Source organism: Neolamprologus brichardi, chromosome 20 (assembly GCF_056152115.1).
Source record: "Neolamprologus brichardi isolate AB-2024 chromosome 20, ASM5615211v1, whole genome shotgun sequence".
In the NCBI taxonomy this organism is placed as follows: Eukaryota; Metazoa; Chordata; class Actinopteri; order Cichliformes; family Cichlidae; genus Neolamprologus; species Neolamprologus brichardi.
In genome coordinates, this window is record NC_142123.1 from 28,865,052 (window position 1) to 28,885,295 (window position 20,244).

Genomic DNA, 20,244 nt, shown 5'->3' on the forward strand with positions numbered 1-20,244 from the left:
ACCTCAAAGCTCCAGAGGTTTTTAAGAGCCTTAAAGGTGTGATGTGTCGTACAGTGTGTAAAGACCAATTTTAGTTTTTATGGTGGTTTATACATTTCTTTTCTATTTTCTTCATGTGGTTTGTATATATATATATATATATATATATATATATATATATATATATATATATATATATATATATATATATATATATATATATATATATATATATATATATATATATATATATATATATATATATATATATATATTTGTTCTTTTCTTTCAGCTAAATTGAACTACTTTCTGTAGTCATAAACATCTTTGATTTTTTTTAAGTGGATTTGTTTGACATTGGGTGGGGCAGACACTTTCCACTGCCAACAAAAGTATAAATGCTGGCATTGCTTTTTGCCAGTTGTGTAGGTTTAAGGCACAGCTCCCACAGCAAGTAATTTGCAACAGCAGGAAGTAGTCCTAGTTCACTTCTGAAGTCTCTCTGAGCTGCTCTTCACCTGCTGAAGGTTCTGGTTTGGGCGGCGGTCTAGCTCACAGAACAAGAACCGCTGTCAGCGACGTTAGAGAAGCGCCGTTTGCAGGGCGATAGACTTTCTGGACAGCAACCCAATGACATTCATGAGCACAACATTAGCTACGTGTCCAGCCAGTTTGCGGGGAAACATGAGATAGGAAGAGCTGGAGCTAGCCGGGGGTTATTAGATATCATAAAATATTTTAGTTATATATTAATATTAACTGAGGAGACTAAAACTAACAGTAAAACTATACTTATTTAAAAATGCCAAACTATAAAAACTCTGGATCTAGTTTGTTAGCCATCAAATTTCAGAATAAAAGCCAGGTGAAAGAAATGCTAAAATGAGTCACAAAATACACCCATCCAGCCTGCCCAAGTAAAGTCTGTTTGAGTGAAACACTGGGCCTAGATTGGCTTCACTTTCTTGTACCGTCATCAGCTTTATATACAAGCCCAAGCCTTGATCAGTGAAATTGATTCTGGAGCCACTGGTAGGTTCGAGAGCCTCCTTATTGCTCATGTATTTGGAAGTAATCGGAGCTTACTCAGCAGTACCAGTGAACACACGTGGTATCTGACTGCTTCCCTTCAGGTTATCCAAATAGATCAGGAGTCTCTGTAAAGATGCTTTTCGTAAAGGCAAAAGCGAGAGATCCACAGTCAGACGTATGATGGAGATGTGATGTTGCTTTTAGACGCTCTCTCCTGACTGTCTTCAGTGCTGAAATCCATCCAGCTGTCTGACTGCAAAATGAAAGGAGATATTGTGCAGGAGACGTCTGTTCCAAAGCTGACCTGCAGTTAAAGCTTTGAAATATTAGTGGAAAGGCTGACACGGGAAAGAAAACCATCACGCATCCAACTCCGATGTAACAGGAGAGAGACTTTCAGGGTTATAATTGTGGATTTCGGGGCTGTGCTTTCACACACTCTTGATGCAAGTCCTCAGCTCTGAAATCCAGCTAATAACTCAGGTTTGTGTACCCTAACATTAATCTGTCTGAGAAGAAGCTAAAATTAGATAATCCAGATGTTTTGCCATTTCTCTCTGGCGCAAATCCGCGAGCCAGACGAGTTATAAATGGAAACGTTATTTTCCTTATTAGAAGAATCTCAGAGGATGACTTCAATGAGAGAGGCAGCTGTACTTGACATATTTGCATATCTTGTACATGAAAGAGCCTTTTATCATGTGGTAATTATTCTGACTGCCTTTAACATGTTTTTTTCCTTTAGTCCAAAATGTGTAGATGTCTTTGTTAGGAGTGTGTCGGCACGGCGTCCTCGCGGATGTGTTCAAGTAGACTGTTACGAATTTGAGCGAGCGGGATTTCAGAAAGAGCGGGAAAGGCTACCTCAGCTGTTTTTTCTGCGCAGCTGTGAAGCAAACGGAGGAGATATGCCGTGACGTTCCCGTTTCTTTGGCAGACGAGCCCTGCTCTTGTCTTTGAGTCCCTCTGTGCTGCAGAAGAGGGCCGAGGGCAGCTGCTCAGAGGTCACGGCGGGGTCGGGGTTTGGCAGTCAGTGCTTACTCTTAAGTGTGAATAAGGTGCAGCTCTTTCTGAGCAAGTGTTACATTCAAATGTTAAAAAATTGCCTGTTATATAGTTAGACTGGAAGTGTAATTGGTTAACAGCTGGTCCACTGAAATATCTTAATATCTGTTGGCTTGATTGCCATGAAATATTAAACGGACGTTTGTGGTTCCCAGAGGACGACTTGTACTGACGTTAGTGATCTCTTGACTTTTCTTCAACTGTTAACAGGAGGTTTGACACGGTCTGCAAGTATCTGATGATTTAATAACAAGTTTGAAATCGTTTGATCGATTTTAATTATGAAGAGCAGGGCTGCATGATTGTGGCTAATTACTGGAAGAAACGATTCATAATCATGATAATCACAAAATGTTGTAAACAGAACACTGCTTTTATGCTCAAATCTTTGCATCAGGATAAAACTGATCCTCCTTCACTTCAATTCAGTGCATCTCTAAGAACAGAAAAACATACTTTAAAAAAAAAGCTATGGTACACAGATACAGTGTAGCTTTTGCCACTTAATAATGTGGCAAAAAATAATGCATGAACTGATAACATGGCCTTGATTCAGTATGACCATTTTACCCATCGGGTTTATTGGACCTTAATCTTGTTGGCATTGGATTAATTATATAGCAGTTTGTAGTGTATTTTCAGCAGCTGAATAAGGTAGTTGTTTTGCTTTGCATGTGAATTCTTCTTGAGCCAAACAATGAGTGATGATTAGATTTGAGAGAATGCTTGATTTGCCTTTACTTTATGGTTCAATTGGCAGAGCATGCATTTTAGCTATTGCTCAATGGTGTTAATTTAATTGTGGGAAGCCAAAAAGAGGAGTTTCTTTTTGGTAATGTACACATCCTTCTTAATAAATGGTTAAAGGATTGTATATAGTGTTTTTCTACTCTACTTGAGCACTCAAAGCACTATATATATATATATATATATATATATATTTTTCAGCCTAAGTGCTTTCTATCTAACATTCACACTGCGATGAGCACATTGGGAGCAAATCAGGGTTTAGTATCTTGCCCAAAGCATGCAGACTGGAGCAGCCAGGGATTGAACCAGCAACCTTCCGATTAGTAGATAACCTTCTCTACCTCTTGAGCTGCAATAAAAAGGCTTCGGTTTTATTTATACAGTAGTGGAATTGAAATTATAGAATTTAAAGATAAAACTGTATAGTTTCTGTTCTATAAAGTCTCACTTTACTGTCTTTGCAGGTAGAGGAGGTGAAGTGATGAAGCAGTAGCTAAGACACCAAAATAATTCTTTCATGGTCAAACTAGCATGTATATGTGCAGACCCGTCCACTTAATCAGGCTTTGGGTGGCCAGGTTACATTGTACATGGTTATAATTGTATGCAGTGACTGGAGTGTGTAAAGAGAAACTTGAGGGTGTTCAAATAGAGGAGAAACCAGGGAACAAAGGAAAGACACAGCTTTCAAAACGACTAGGCTTTAAAAAAAATCTAAAGCTTGGCAAGATCAGCAGGAAAAAAAAATCCTAAAACACCGAACTAGTCCTCTAATTTTATTTTATCTCATGCTTTGTTATGAGAAACATACGGATTTTCATCCTTCCTTTTGGCAGGATATAAATGCAACACTTGGCTGCAGGAGTGTTGCTTGATTTGAATGTTTCTGCTGAAGAGTCTCTCTGTTGTCGTGCAGCATTGAGAAGATGGGATTCATCTGCTCAGATTATGTGGGGATTTTATCCCCTGCTCTGTGTTTCCCTGCCTGTTTGCGTTGTCGCTTTGCTGCCTGTGATCAGCTGGCCGATGGACAGCATCAAAGCTCAAGTCTCTCACCAAGGGAAGCTCTGAAAATATGCACGCATTCTTCAAGGTCCAGCAGGACATAACAGACTAACGGAAGAGAGAGAGAGCATAAAAAATCAGAATCTGTCATGCACAGCTTGCAAAGTTTGATTGGCTTATGTGTTGGCGTTTTTGTTCTTGCAGTCTTGTTTTTCCAGTAATTTGGCAGATGAAGCCAGTTTAGTCACTGTCAGAAGTGTAAAAGTTGTATGAAACCTTCTAAGGCCTTGTAGAGACATTTTTGAAGTCTGAAAATAACCATTATGATACTAAAGAGAGGATGATTTAAATCAGATTTCACCAAAAATAAAGAGCGGAGGAGCTAACACACTGAATACAAATAGATATTGGAAAAACACATAAACACTAACACCTCAGTTTTATGGTTTTACATAATATTTTTCACTTTTTAAAAAAATGTAACATTGTAAAATAGACAGTTTTAATACAGATTTGCAGATAGTCCACATATGTTGGCAGGCTTGCAGATAGAAGTGAATAGATATCATGTAAGTCGGGTAAAGTTGTATTAAGTTGTATGTTTTAAAAGAAAAAGTGTGTATGTGTTCCGAGCTGTGAGACCATTAGACTGCGTGTGGATGTGGCAACATCATCTATCTTTTATATCATCACTGTAGACAAGATCGCTCACCAAGACTTGGAGAGTAAATTATGATGGATGGCCGTCTCTAACCACAGCTGGATCAAAAACCAGCAATAAAAGTTGAATTTGCTTTTTTGTGAACTTTTTTAATTACCTGTGGTTTTTCCTGTGGAATCAGAGGGACCAAATGAAGATGTAATTGCCATTTCAACATTTAAAAAAAATTAAAGAAACAGTGAATATTTATAGTTTCTGACAGTGAGATGGTCTTATATTAAAAAAGAAAATGCAACTACTAGTATAAATGAGTCCCTGTGGTATTACTGTTGGCGTTCAAAAAGTCGTTAATGCTTCTGTTTGAATCTTCTTTAGTTTCTTTCTACGCTGAATATTTTTCGCTGTGCCTTTCCATCTCTTTCTGAGGAGAAGCTTCAAGCTTCGTGCTGCTTCCCTCAGGATTTATGTGCTGTGGTCTGTGGTGTTCGGAGGAGTATCACACAGCCAACGCAAGCACGAATGAGGGAGAGCTGGCATGGGTCTGGCAGAGACAGAGGAAAAGGAGGAGGAAGTGGTGGTGATGGTGGAGGGAGCAGACGAGCAAAAGTTCAGCCACAGCAGGCAGACTGGTCATCTGAGGTGGAGCGCTTAACACGCAGCCAGACTCTATCCCACTTGGCTAGAAAAAACATCAGGTGTTGGTTTTGGAGAGGTCGTGTGCAGTCCAGATATCCTCCCTATCTCTTCGCCTTTCTCTTTTGCTTCTCCTGGCCTTTGTTTCTGGGCCAGACGTCTCTCAGTGGTCTCAGCGGAGATCTGATGGCGGCCTATTAGCAGTGAGCTCAGCTGGGCTCCACATGCATACAGTGCGATAAGTTCCTGACATCTTATCAGAGTTTTGGCTCCGGTGAATTCTTTACAGTGAAGTCATAAGGGAGGAACGGATGATAGACGATCATATGAGAGGCTCTGACACTCACAGAGCAGCTTTAACTCAGTCTGCCTTTCTTTGGGCTTCATTGAGCCCCTGTGATCCCAAATAACCAGCATCCTGAAGCTTATCCTGCTGGATCTGTTAGTTCAGGTGTCCCCTGGAACAAAATACTTATCTTCACCTTCAGAACTTAAAAATGTGATACCTGCAGAGGAATTTGGCTTTTACAGCAGTGAAATAATAGAATAAAACAAAAGTAGTAGCTCACACTCACTAAATTAAAATCTGCTTAATGTCAACAATGTCAAATGATTATTCTGGTCTTTTTAACTAAAGAAACGCCAACATTCTTAATTCCAACGCCCACTGTTAACATCTTTTTTGACAGTGAAGAGTAGAAACAAAGTTTTCAAAGAATGAAACTCAATATACAGTGGGGCAAAAAAGTATTTAGTCAGCCACCAATTGTGCAAGTTCCCCCACTTAAAATGATGACAGAGGTCAGTAATTTGCACCAGAGGTACACTTCAACTGTGAGAGACAGAATGTGAAAAAAAAATCCATGAATTCACATGGTAGGATTTGGAAGAATTTATTCGTAAATCAGGGTGGAAAATAAGTATTTGGTCAATAACAAAAATACAACTCAATACTTTGTAACATAACCTTTGTTGGCAATAACAGAGGTCAAACGTTTACTATAGGTCTTTACCAGGTTTGCACACACAGTAGCTGGTATTTTGGCCCATTCCTCCATGCAGGTCTTCTCAAGAGCAGTGATGTTTTGGGGCTGTCGCCGAGCAACACGGACTTTCAACTCCCGCCACAGATTTTCTATGGGGTTGAGGTCTGGAGACTGGCTAGGCCACTCCAGGACTTTCAAATGCTTCTTACGGAGCCACTCCTTTGTTGCCCGGGCGGTGTGTTTTGGATCATTGTCATGTTGGAAGACCCAGCCTCGTTTCATCTTCAAAGTTCTCACTGATGGAAGGAGGTTTTGGCTCAAAATCTCACGATACTTGGCCCCATTCATTCTGTCCTTAACACGGATCAGTCGTCCTGTCCCCTTGGCAGAAAAACAGCCCCATAGCATGATGTTTCCACCCCCATGCTTCACAGTAGGTATGGTGTTCTTGGGATGCAACTCAGTATTCTTCTTCCTCCAAACACGACGAGTTGAGTTTATACCAAAAAGTTCTACTTTGGTTTCATCTGACCACATGACATTCTCCCAATCCTCTGCTGTATCATCCATGTTCTCTCTGGCAAACTTCAGACGGGCCTGGACATGCACTGGCTTCAGCAGCGGAACACGTCTGGCACTGCGGGATTTGATTCCCTGCCGTTGTAGTGTGTTACTGATGGTGACCTTTGTTACTTTGGTCCCAGCTCTCTGCAGGTCATTCACCAGTGACCCCACGGGATGAGATCTTGCGTGGAGCCCCAGATCGAGGGAGATTATCAGTGGTCTTGTATGTCTTCCATTTTCTGATGATTGCTCCCACAGTTGATTTTTTCACACCAAGCTGCTTGCCTATTGTAGATTCACTCTTCCCAGTCTGGTGCAGGTCTACAATTCTTTTCCCGGTGTCCTTCGAAAGCTCTTTGGTCTTGGCCATGGCGGAGTTTGGAGTCTGACTGGTTGAGGCTGTGGACAGGTGTCTTTTATACAGATGATGAGGTCAAACAGGTGCCATTCATACAGGTAACGAGTGGGGGACAGAAAAGCTTCTTACAGAAGACGTTACAGGTCTGTGAGAGCCAGGGATTTTCCTTGCTTGAGGTGACCAAATACTTATTTTCCACCCTGATTTACGAATAAATTCTTTACAAATCCTACCATGTGAATTCATGGATTTTTTTTTCACATTCTGTCTCTCACAGTTGAAGTGTACCTCTGGTGCAAATTACTGACCTCTGTCATCATTTTAAGTGGGGGAACTTGCACAATCGGTGGCTGACTAAATACTTTTTTGCCCCACTGTAATTAATAAAAGAACATGCACTGAATCTGGGGATTCAATATTTGGATCGGATATCAGTTTTGATCTTGAGCCGACTAACATAGTCCATTTGTTATTATTGTTTTATTGATTAATTGCATTTTAATGGTCTGTGCCCTGAACTTGACACCAGCGAGTTTCCATGCACAGAGGCAAAGATCAGAGACTCAAAATCGTTAGGTGATCTCTGTATTAACCCACTAGATGAGTGGGTGGGCTTGGAGGGCTGTCTGTCTGCCAGAGTTGGTGAATGGTTGCCACTCAGCTATTTGGCTACAAACAGATATTTGGTGGTGGGGGTGAACGCTTCCCTTCACTTGCAGAGTATGCCCTGAACGTGCTCTGGATACATCCACGTTAACCCAGTGACAGCCCACACACCCAGTACATGCAACTAAATCTCTACTTTCAGCGATGCTGCAATTGAAGCATAAATGAGTCATTATCGCTGCAGCAGACACGTCACTTTTGCGAAGCCATTAGCACAGATGTGTGTTCCTGAAGAGGGTTTGGGGGTTTAATGCGGCGACGCAGTCAGCACAGTCTGTGGCAGAAATTTGAGCTGAGCTGTCGGAGAACAGAAAGCCGTTCAGTTTAAGTATGAGTGACACATCTAAGCTTTCAAGTGGAAAATAAAGGCAAGGCTTATGAAACAATAGTCAGGGCTTTGAACATATGTTGGGAAGGGTTTTTACTGCAAACATCTGAACTCCCACTGCACCGTAAATGATTGGGTTACTGCAGACCGTAGAAAAGCACAAGTCTTGGTAAAAGATAAAATAAATGTGACACCAACTGTATGAATATAAAAATCTCTACGGAGGTCACAGGGTTTTGGTTTGTGAATGCATCATTGGTTGTAGTTGTAGGTCGCTTGCTTACCCCGACTGCCTCATTGGCTGCTTCTATTCCTCCTCAGCTTTATGTGTCACACAGCAATAATAGTCCCAACTCAAATAACATATCATGGGAAAAAATGTAGCATTCTTCCAACATGGTGATTCATGAGAAGGACAAAATGTTCAGACAGAACTTTGCCTGTGGTCATGCATGTGTACTTGTCAGTTTAGTTCAGTAATTGTAAACAAATGATAGGTTTAATCACCATGACATCACTGATTAGTTTGTGGACTTCCATTTGACTCTTGGTAATATGGCCTAACAAGCGAAAGATCCCTTGGTTTTATTATGGGAGGAGACACATCCCTTTGGGATGGGAAGGGCATCCGATGCGAAACATCTGCTAAATCAAACATAATCAAACCAGAGGTACCTTCTGTTGCGAGCCCTTATGAAAACCACCTGGTTTTTGTCATCTTAGTTTGAAGTGACTGTATTGATGCATTGCACAGATTCAGATCTGCTAAATAGAGATAAAATACAAATTAAATACTAGAAACTGACACCAAAAAACCTGGTGTCTGACCATCTTCTTGCCATCACCGCCTTCAACTAATGCATTATTTTTGCAAAGCAGTCTTTGAAATCTGAAATAACATCAGATTAAAAATTTTAAAAAGGAAAAGCTATCATTTGCAGTACAGAACATCTTATTATCTCTATCTTCAGTGTTTTTGGTTTTTAGAAAGGCTGCAGTAGAGGACACTCAGTGCTCCAGTATTTGGAGAAATCCACAGTTCGTTTGACTTTCCACAGTGAAAGTCCTGCCAGTCATCTCTCAGGGGAAGTTATTTTTGAGTTAGAGCTCTGAAAATGGACTGTGTAGATTTATATTTAATGGTCAGCATGGCATAGCCAGGGGTGACTCCGTGATCTTGCTTTTAGCTCACGCAGTGAGTGGTCTGGAAGAGCAAGAGGGGGGCAGGGCAGAGGGCATTAGGAGCCATGCAGCTAAAAATAACCTAAGTTGTAGCTGAAGGGGGTATGCTGAGTACACTCACCCTCCCTCCTCCAATAATCAACCATTCAGCCATGCAGTCCAGCCTCAATTAGGGCACTAAAGCAATCAATATTGTGACAAAATGCAGTTTCTCCAGACAGAAAGTGCTCCATCACCGAGCCTTCAGACAGACGTACAGACACGCCCGTGCCGTCTCCAGTCCCTCGTTTCCACTCCTTCATCCGACCCCACCTTTCCTCCGCGCTTCAGTAGGGTTTGAATGATGATGCGGACATGCTGAAAAGTGTGCTGATTGTTGATGATCACTCAAAGATAACAGTGGGTCTATTGCACAGCTGTGTGCTGACACTGCTTCATCACTCAGTGGCTAATTCATCCTCCCAGTGGGCTTGCTGTCTGGAGGTTTGGTCGCAGGTTTTGCCCCAGCTGGAAGACGCTTGTCGGTCTGGTTGAATTTTAGGGGTCATTACATGCACCCAGTGTTTGCAGTCTCTTTAGCATCCCACCTGCTTGCTGTCCGCCCAGACCACCAGGTGGCTCTGCCTTAGTGTCTTCCTCCAAAACACAACCCTCTCTGATATGAATGCTCATCAGCATCACACACAGCTTCACACACTGCAGCCAAAACAGTACATTTTAACTAACGCTCAAGGTATTCCTTCATCTCCATTCCTTTGTTATGTTACTGCAAACCTGTAAAAATACATTTTCTCTCACATTTATTTGAGGACTTTTTCTACTGAATACTTGACAGATTAAGATCCTGCATATTATTCATATTACAAGTGCAAATAGGTGTTTCTAAGCCAGCTGAGAGACGTGGTGGTCGGAAGGGCTCATTTCAAATGAGTCCATCCTGCTGGGGACCCACCACTCGTGAGAGGAGCTGTTGGGATGTAGTGATTTGTGGATTAGGTTGTCTAAATGTTTAAATGTCCAGGCTTGTAACAGTAAGTCAGGATTCACACTGATGTGACGGCAGGCGTTCCTGACATTCTGATGGATGTTTTTGCTGTTGTGATTGTCATAGCAACAGTAAACAATCATCACAGGTAAACTGGCTAACTTACTGCCATAAATCTTTACATATCACCCTATTTTTGAAACTTTTGCACTGGCTTCCTGTTGGATGTAGATTTCAGTTTAAAATCTTGGTTCCCACTTTTCTCCAAACCAGGTTCTCGGATCCCTGGATAAGAGCCTTCCTGTGATTCTGTGTAACTGAGGGTGATTGGGACTTCCAAATTTTAACTTCCAAACTTCGAAACAGCTTCCCAATCTCCCTTTGCACCCGTGACTCTGTGACAGCCTATAAAAAGCAGCTTAAAACTCACCTGTTCAAACAGGCTGTGTTTGTGTTGTTTCGCTCGGTGTCCTGTGTGTCTGTTTTGCCTTTGGTGAGGGATTCACACATCTTTACGAATTAAACTTTCCTGTAATTTTCAGTGGGCTGAATTGGAACGTCTGGTGGATTGGTTCTGGTCCCCAAACCACACGTTTGACAGCTGAGGTCTAGAATGATTGTGATGTACATGTTACTAATCTGACTGTTTCCTTTCATTTACTTGTAACAAACATGTTATTTCACTGTAATGTTTATGTAATGTTTAGAGAGAAAGGTTGTTGTAAAGAGAATTATCGCTTCAATCTGCAGCTCTTGCATTAGCATTTCAGCTTATTGTTTTCCTGTTTTGGATCACGGTCTCTGCTCTTAGGGTGTCATTTTCTGCTGCAGCAGCTGTTCTTGAGATAAAAAGCTCCAAATAACCTCGGTACACGACTAAGACACAGTTAGAGACCAGCTGAACTGGCATCTTAACCTCAGAACCCAAAGGTGGACACAAAAATAACCTGATATTACAGGTTTAAGTGAAGGATGTGACTAAAAATTTCCACCGCTGCTGTCTGAACTGAAAACATTTTCCCTGAGAAGATACTTTAAACCACAAAACAGCTGGCCAGCATGGACATCACACTTATTTACCTTCCAGCATTTCAAAAGATCTCCCTTTAGCATCAGGTGGAACTGGTTAAGACGTGCAGTGGTTCTCGAATTAACGAGAAACAGAGGTGTTCTGTGACTTTGCGCCAGTAAAAGGCACCTCAGCCTCTCCCCTGGATGCCCAGTCAGCACGCCACCAGCCAGAAACCATCAGACCTGCAGCTTGCTCAGCACAATCTCTGTGTTTATTATGTTTTTACACCACGGCTTAACTACGCGGCTTCATGTCGGATGAATGATTTAGACGGCGTGTTTTAAATCTACTGTGGGTGTTGCTGTTGGGTCTTAATCAGCCATTAAGGAGCGCCGTGTTTACGTGAGTTGATTGGTGGCGTCTGTGTGAACCACATCTGGATGCACTGCTGTTTAATGGGCTCCCGATGAGGTTTTAATGGAGGTGGTCTCTTGTCGCTCCGGCCCTGTAATGAGTCGCGTAAGGGACTATTGGGCTTCCCCGCTCCTCTTGGTGTGAATGAGGGTCAGCTCACAAGCACATCAGGGACTTCTGCGGCCCACTTAAGAGACGGTTACCGTGGCTACAGGCCCGAGGCTCCATCTGCATGTATTATAGGAGGCGTGTGCATTGAGAAAAAAAGGGGAGTGGGGGGGGATACAGCCTGGAGGGAGCAGCTGTCTTGCGATCTGGTGTATGCACATCTGGGACGGCTAGCTGGGGTGTCACCACGCTGTACCCGGAACTCGTCCATCACTGCAAGACACACATTGTTCACATTATGGTGTTGTTAGACCAGCGTAACTGAGGTTTAATGTTTGTGGCATCTTTTGTGTTTGTGTACACGATGTTTTGAGAGGATTTTTCCACTTTGCCCAACAGACTGGAACTGAAACACTTGGTTAGTTTCAGTCATTTGTTATCATGCCAAACATTCTGAGGTTTTCATTTTCCATGATCAGGGTTTTTGCCAGCGTTTTGAAAGCCTGGCCCAAGTTGACCCCCCGTCAGGCAGGACTAAACATCACAGATTTTTATTTGTTAGACAAAACCTACAAACATTACATTGACTAACCTGTGATTTCCAAAAGTGTGGGGACTATCATGGTACTGCAGGTGAGCCAGCAGAAGGTATTTTCAGCTTTTAATTTTCAGTTTTGACATTTAGTTTTAAACTGTAGACACAGAACTAGTGACAGTAGTAGGATATAAAAAATGGCACGTTGTTTTTAATTTTCCAACCCATTTTTGATCCTGAACTCACCTTGTATGTTGTGAAGAGAAGAAGAAAACTTAAATTGAGCAGAAGTAAATCTTCTTTGGTTTATCTCATCAAACAGTTCAGATGTCCCATTGTAAATTTTGTGATAGGCATTTTTTTCCCAGTATTTTTCTGTATTTTATCCAATAATCAGTTAATGTGTGGATTTAAATAATGAGTGGCAGATAAAGCCATAATGAAAAATAAGCTGGTTTGAAGGGTTGGCCTAAGCCCAGTGGTCGACCTTGATAACCACAGCTTCTACTCTCACCACGTGAAGGATCATCTGAATATCCATCCACCCATCCTTCATCAATCTTGAATCTTGGACAAAATGAAACATACAATCTTTTCAGCGAGCTCTGGTCTTCCCCTGATTAGGATTCCTTTAGACTCGAAGAAACAGCGACCCTTATATTTACAGTGATGGTAGCGATCAGGCGGAAACTTTTACTTCCAAAATCAGACGTCTTTATTTGCGCTTAAAATAAATAAAATACAGATGGATCCGGAGACCTAGCTAACTAGCCTACCTCCGCTACTTCTAGTGAGGTCTGGCTCACAACCGGAAGTCAACACAGTCTTATGGGTTCGGTGTCCCGCCCATTGTACCCCCGCATCAACTGTCCTGCCTGCGGTCTTCCCCACTTCAGCACTCTAAACAAAATCACCCAAGTTTAAGCATAGCTTTCTAATCCTCTCTACCTACAATGAAAAGATGAAATCATGAGAACATAATCACATTTCCCACAAGCACCCTTTCTCACAACAGCCTCATTGTGTTGGTTACTCCAAAATAATGAGATTGGTTACTTCTGAGAGCACATGACCATAGTTGAGGGTTACAACATGATGGATTGGTAAATCAAAAGCTTCTCCTTCAGGTTCATCTGTTGCTTTACCGCAGCAGTCTAGTACATGGCCCAAAATACAGTACACCTCACAATCCACCTCACCAAACACCCTGAGAAGTTAACTACTTCTTTTTAGGGCAGCAAGTCTGATAGAACAGCTGCTATCTATTTTTAACCTTATCTCGTTTCTTAATAACTCACAAGTAGTCGATTATTATAAAAACAAAAAGACACCAAAAGCATCTAAACTCTTCTGTGGACATTTGCAAATAAAACATGACATTAAAATCAGTCCCAAGAACTGCTGGAGCCATGAATACATGAGGAGAACTAGCCTTTTGAAAAGCGAGAGCCTGCTAAGCGCTGCACTATCACATTTTTTAAAAAGAGCAGCTTCTAAAATGACATCAGCAATGAAAACAATTTCGCTCACTGGCAGATAATCCCTGGGCGTGGTTGGGCTCGGAGCCGTTCAGCAGGAGATCAGTTGAGGTTACAACAGCACGTGTCCACATGTGGAATAATATGGTATTGATTATTTAGGTAATGCATGTTTCCATTCTGCACGAGTTAGAGCTTTTGACAGACATTTCCTCTCTGGAGCATTTCTCTCCCCCAATCCTCTCGGTTCCATATTAAGGGAGTAGAAGCCGTGGGGGTTGGAGAACATGTGCCATCCTCCGTCCCATGAGCTTGTCCAAGCGGATTAATCCACCAGTGGCCAGAGAGGAAGAAATGAGTCGGAGATGTGTATTCTGCCAGCCACGACTGCAATCTGATGGAGCTGCTGTGCGATTTGTAATACAACATTGATATAAAACTTTGAAAAAGGAGTCCTGTGTGTGAAAAAGTGTGAATTGTCAGACATCTTTCTTCTTTTCCCTCGCTCTGACACCTCCTGCCCTCCATCTCGACCTTGCTATACAAAAATTTGTCATGCAAACAACACCTGTTGTTTACTCCTCTCCCTCTAAGTCTGTAGATATTCACATCAACTATGAACACATTAGATTTCTGACGGGCGGACATGCTTGCGCTTGGGTAGACTGATGCTAATGGTAGTTTGACTTGTATGCTTACCTTGTGCGTTTTACCTCCACTGGATAAATCCAAAAGATCACTCACTTTTTTCATTTTGGCTCAACGTGCATTAAAGCAACAAACGATTTTGAGTCTTTAGGGGTGGGCAGTAATGCACATTTGCTTGTAAAGGTGGTTAATTTGAGCAACCAGGCATTCAACAAGTCCTTATCATTAAACAGTGAAGGAAGACTTCAACACACAGCACTTCCAAATTGCACACTAGCACTGGATGAGCCAGTTCTCCCAGCTTTGAAATCACAAACAGGACAAATCAGCTGTGCTCAGCCATCAGCAAACACAGAATTTGGGTGTAATTAGTTCTGCTGGTATTTGGCGGCAAAGCCAAGTTTTAACAGTGTGCGCTCTGGGCCTCATAGATAACTGTACAGCTGCTTGGATATTTGTGTTGCCTGGAACAAGAGATCCAGTCTGACCGACTGACCAACATTTCCATCCCTGGGGTTCACGCTAAAAAATTGGAAGATGCGACTACACGAAGAAGCTGGCTGTAGATCATATTTAAACCATCAGCAACAGGAAGCACATACCGTAACAGAAGAGCGGCACATAAGGGCGGTGAACGTAGACGTGCTCGCAGCGCACATACTCTGACATGACCTCAGCATGCGGAGGAGCCTCAGAGTGGTGTTCATAAGGCCTGTGTCATGCTGCCTCTGGGTGTAAATCACACGTCTCTCAAGGGTGGAGAGGGGAGCTCCAGATGCGGCTGGGTGCGGTTTCAGTGTTGACAGTGAGTAGGTGGACTGGGGGTTGTGTGATGAGCCAGACAGCTATGTTCCCCCTCGCTGCGGAGAGACCATGTCTATCACTTTGTTTTGACAGAGCCGAGCTGCTCCCAGGATGGCGTCTCGCTCATTAAAAACACACCCGGAGTCTCGCCTGGCTCCGCAAAACTCTGTTTCATTTCTGGGAATGTGGGGAATCATAAGACTATTGCAGATCAATGTAATAATGGATTTTTCCTGCTTTTATTTTTCAGGGCCAATATTGATGAGGTAGAAACAGAGGTGGTGGAGATCGAGGCAAAACTAGATAAGGTAAGACGGTTCTTCTAGTTAACTAGTTAACATACAAAGATGATGCTGTAAGATGTTGTGAAAGGGAAAAAAAGTAGTGCAAATTGTCTTAATATTTATGTCTTTTTACTTCTATTGGTGTCTTTCCTTTGCTTCTTTCCATAAAGAAGTTATTGCGAATGAAAGACTGAAAACAATATTGGATAAACAAAGTAAGCGTTCTATAATGTTTTCAGTTTTCCCAGTCCACGCTGTCAGTACTTGCTTTGTTTTTCTTGCTCTATAAGCAGTAAACAGAAACCAGGCCAAGTTTCAATAGCTTTTTCAAAAATGTGTTCAGAATAAATGAAACAGAAACTCAGCCCCGAGCACACCTGAAGGCAAAAGACCTGCCGCCTTAAAGAAGCCAGTCCGGTTTTATGAAGCTTAGGGGCACCAACGTTTTTTGGTGTGTGTGTGGTTTTTTTTTTTCTTTTTAGAAAAGCAAACATAATGAGGTCATGGCGTTAAGTGACACGTGTGGCAAGCTGTAAGATTGCTGATACTAAACGTTCACTTGCAACATTTTTTTCAGCTAAATCGTCCAGTCTTACAGTATGATATGAAGCTTTTTTATGGTAATGTTTAGTCCCTTTACCTGAGCTTTGGTAAAGATTGTGATTTTTTTCCTTAAAATTCAATCAAAAGGGTGATCTGAAACTCTTAAATTAGAAATCTCTATTGCAGATTTGTCTGAAAGACTTTGAAAAGACATTTTCTTTTATATATATATAGATATGGTAATTATAATAATGGATTGCATTTATATAGCGCTTTTCGGGGCCCTCAAAGCGCTGTACAATTCCACTATTCATTCACACGCTGGTGGAGGCAAGCTATAGTTGTAGCCACAGCTGTCCTGGGGCAGACTGACAGATATCGCGCCATCGGCTCCTCTGGCCATCACCAGTAGGCGGTAGGTGAAGTGTCTTGCCCAGGGACACAACAACCGAGACTGTCCGAGACGGGGCTCGAACCGGCAACCTTCCAGTTACAAGACGAACTGCCAACTCTTTGAGCCACGATCGCCTTTAATAAACATAAAAAGGCTGTGCTGAGCTCTTGTAATCAGACCCCTAAATGATGCCAGTCATATATTTAGGAAGATTAAAAAAACAAGTTATTTTCTGTTTTTCTCTTTTTTTCTTACAAGGAGAATTTTTATACTAAAAAGTCAATATTTTGTTAATATTTATGTTAAAATCTGAACTATCAGAACTGCGTGTTTGGATAGTTTAAAAGTGAAGCAAAGCAATCTTTTACACTGCTGCCATCCACAGAGTTACACAGCTATGCATGCAGCTCTCTCCTTCTTACTGCAGCAGGTTTTTTTGGTTTCATTTATTACCCAATATTTTGTTTTATACATTTAAATAAAACTGGTATTTTAACTGTTCCCACACTTTATAGTTCAGTACATGTTTGACTTCTCAGGGTAACCAGTCATTGACAGCCATCAAATTGAGAGTCACAGATTTGGTGTAAAGCTTTTGTTTCTAAATATTTTGCAGATTGTGATTAATAATGTCACATTTAAATCTACTTTTTAGTCATGCTGTTATTATGGAACAATCCAGCAGGTTGTAATCTAAAAATATTAGCTTGAAGCAAGTGAGCTACTGGCCTGTTATGTTGGACACTGCCGATACAGAATATCAGTTACACTTGTGCCAATAGAAATTTAAATTTGAGAGCACCAACCACGACTTGACTGACATGTCTTCAGCCATCTGCTTTCTATAAAAACACCAGATAAAAAAAACATCCACTAAATGAGAGCATCTCAACTATATTTTTAGCAGAAATATCTCAGTTTGCACATTTGCAGAAGTATAAAATCATCTTTTTTTACCCTTTAAAAAACCAAACTCTGTTGTAAATTAGAAACATTTGGAGAAGCCCACCTAGTGTGCCAAAGAAGCCTATCCCATGTTTTATGTTTTTAATTATTAATGAGGGAATCCTTGCAAACATATGGGAGCCAGTGAAATTCACAGGGTGTTTCTCACACTGACTGCAGCCCTGAATGGTAGAAATACTGCAGAACTAATGGCTGAAAAAGAGGAATTTTGGTCTCTTTCCACATTTTGTCACACTATATTGAGTTGCGGCAGACCTTAGCCACAGCCTGCCTATTACACACAGGATTATATCACTGTGCAGTGCCTAATCCCTTAGTGCTAACATTGCTAGCATAATGGACGGGGTATTGTTGCTCGGCCCAGTTGAAGAGTTCAGCTCAGGTTTGCTGAAACGTGACGTGGCAGCAGTGCAAGATGGGGATTACAGAAAACATCAGACTGCATGGCTTTCAGAGCGTGCAGTTGCCCTGTAATGAGGCAGCCAGATGTTCCAGCTGTAATGCTCCTGTCACAGGTCCATCTGGTGCTGTTCTCAACCCAACCCTGACTGTGACGTGCATGTGTCAGAAAGAGCCAGCGCTAATCAGGCTGTTCTTTTACTGCCATCGCTGTTGGGAACCTCCACTGTTAGTTCATATACCAGGCCACAGGCATTCCTGTCATTTTTAATATTCATCTACCAGGGTCTTCACAAAGATGCATTTAACCAACATACTCTAAAAAGGGGGTGTTTAACAGCTTACATGTGTGTTTTTTGCACTGAAATTTGATCATCAGTTGTATAAAACTGCATAGTAAAATGGGTAAATAATAAATTGAATAAAAAGCTAACTTCTTACGTGAATCTAAATATTTACATAAATATTAGCTGATAAGATTTGGGTAATATAGGTAGAAAAAGGTTTGTTTAACATTTAAACATATTTTCTGCATATAAAATATAAAATAAAATATTTTTTTGTACTTACACTCACAGATGCTAATGTTTTTGTCACTTTTTACGGAATCAAACTCAAAGTACTGTCAGTACTTCCAAGCATTAAATGCTCCATGGTCATACTCTCTCCCACGCTCCATATTATCCATGTTGATCTGCACACGTCTGTTGCTGCCACGGACGTCACGCGCTCGTACGTCATTGTCATGAGACACTCTCACAAACAAAATCGCGGTTTAGTAACACAGTAACGCAGCGTGCAGCGCAGGAAAGTTACAGTAATCGGATTACTTTTTTGCAATAGTAATCCCTTACTTTACTTGTTACTTGAAAAAAACAGTCTGTGAGTCCTTTCGTACCGAAAGTTGAGGCTTGGGTGTGAAATTTTTGGTTTTCAGGGTTTTCAATTGTTAACTCGGTTTCCCTGGCTCTTTTTCTGTGTTGTCGTTGTCTGTCTTATTTTGAAAGAAATATTTACGCGTTACCATAGCGACTAGAGAGTATTAAGGGGCAGAGAGGAGAATGTTACTCTCAGTGTTTTTGGCACATTTCAGGAGGATGCTGCTAAAAAGAGTTACACAATTACACAGTGGATTTGCATTTATTATTATATTTACAAAATACTACAGTTTTTGTCTCGGTCGTATCATTTTATTTTGTTGTATTTATCCGCGACACCTGAAAGGCCAGTCCATGAAAATATTGTCTGACATTAAACTGGTCCGTGGGGCAAAAAAGGTTGGGGACCGCTGCACAAGAGGACAGAAAAAGTGTTCCTTCCTTAATGATTGAGAAGTGAGTACTGGACATTGCTGGTAGTCACTGGGTCAGATTAGTTGCAAAGAAGTATACGGTGCTGCATGGAAAACCTTGCGATTGCTGAGGTCACCTGTAGTTTACATTGTAGACCTGCCTTGAAACCCTACAACTCTGCAACCAACTTGTTTTGAATGGTTGGATTGCAGGAGTAAGCCACAGCTTTTACTTTGATGGTGACCAATATCTGTTTGTGGTTTGTGTTATAGTTTTTACTCCTGTTCTGTGAGTTGATGGCAAATTACGGGTGACTGCAGCAAATCAATCTCAAGGAGATTTTTGATGTGGCACTGAGACTACACAATGACTGGTTTCTAGGCCTGTGTGGGACTCATAGACCGCATGAAAGATGGACTCAGCTACCGCCTCCCATTGGTTTGTGATGAGGTGTTCACCTGTTTCTGCTGCACTATCTAGTTGTTTTAAAACCAGATATTCAGAATAAGGGGTGGAGCTGACTGTGAAACTGAACCAAATCCTCCTTTCTGACTCCATCATAATCAGAATTTACAAAATAGACTTCAGTATGATTTGAAAGTAGTGATTATGCACCTAGAGTCATCAGGAAAGCATTTAAAGAAGGCACAGAGTAAGAGAGCTGATGGCTCTGAAGTTATCCCCTTCTGGCCATTAAAGACCTCTGGGAGATACAAGTTTAAGGGACTTTTAGCCCCCCTTCCTTTTTTAAAGACCAGGAAGCAATTTTGCTTACTTTTGTTCAGTCTATCTCTACAAAAATGTCTTTGCAAATCTATGGGGAGTGCTGCAGACTGGCTGTCTGGTGAGTTTTAGCAAGCTTTTTGTTAGTAGCAGGATAGGTAAAGCCTTGTTTTCAGTCATAATGCTAGGCTAATGGTGAGTTTGCTTATAAACCAAAGAAAAGGCCACATCAGATTCATGTCTGGTTAGCAGCTGGGAGGAAATGAGTCTTGCTGGAGAAGACGGGTGCTGAAAAGCAGGAAACCTGGCATTAGAACACAGAGTGAAAAATAAGAAGAGATTAATTTTCCTCTCATGAAACCAGAAGCTAAACAAAGCAGCCGTTTTAGCAGACAGAGAAAATCTGCTGACAGAGAAAATGTTCTTGGAAATGCACAAAAACATTCATGC

The 20,244-nt window shown here is 41.5% G+C and overlaps 1 protein-coding gene across 4 annotated transcripts in view; it reads left to right on the forward strand.

The window, feature by feature from the left end:
• Positions 1 to 20,244, forward strand: part of acap3a (ArfGAP with coiled-coil, ankyrin repeat and PH domains 3a) — a 71,488-nt gene that overhangs the window by 14,411 nt on the left and 36,833 nt on the right. For all 4 annotated transcript variants that reach the window (XM_006794032.3, XM_006794034.3, XM_006794033.3 and 1 more), the window contains exon 2: positions 15,444 to 15,501. In XM_006794032.3, the coding sequence (XP_006794095.2) occupies positions 15,444 to 15,501 (58 nt within the window). The remainder of the gene's footprint in view (positions 1 to 15,443; positions 15,502 to 20,244) is intronic.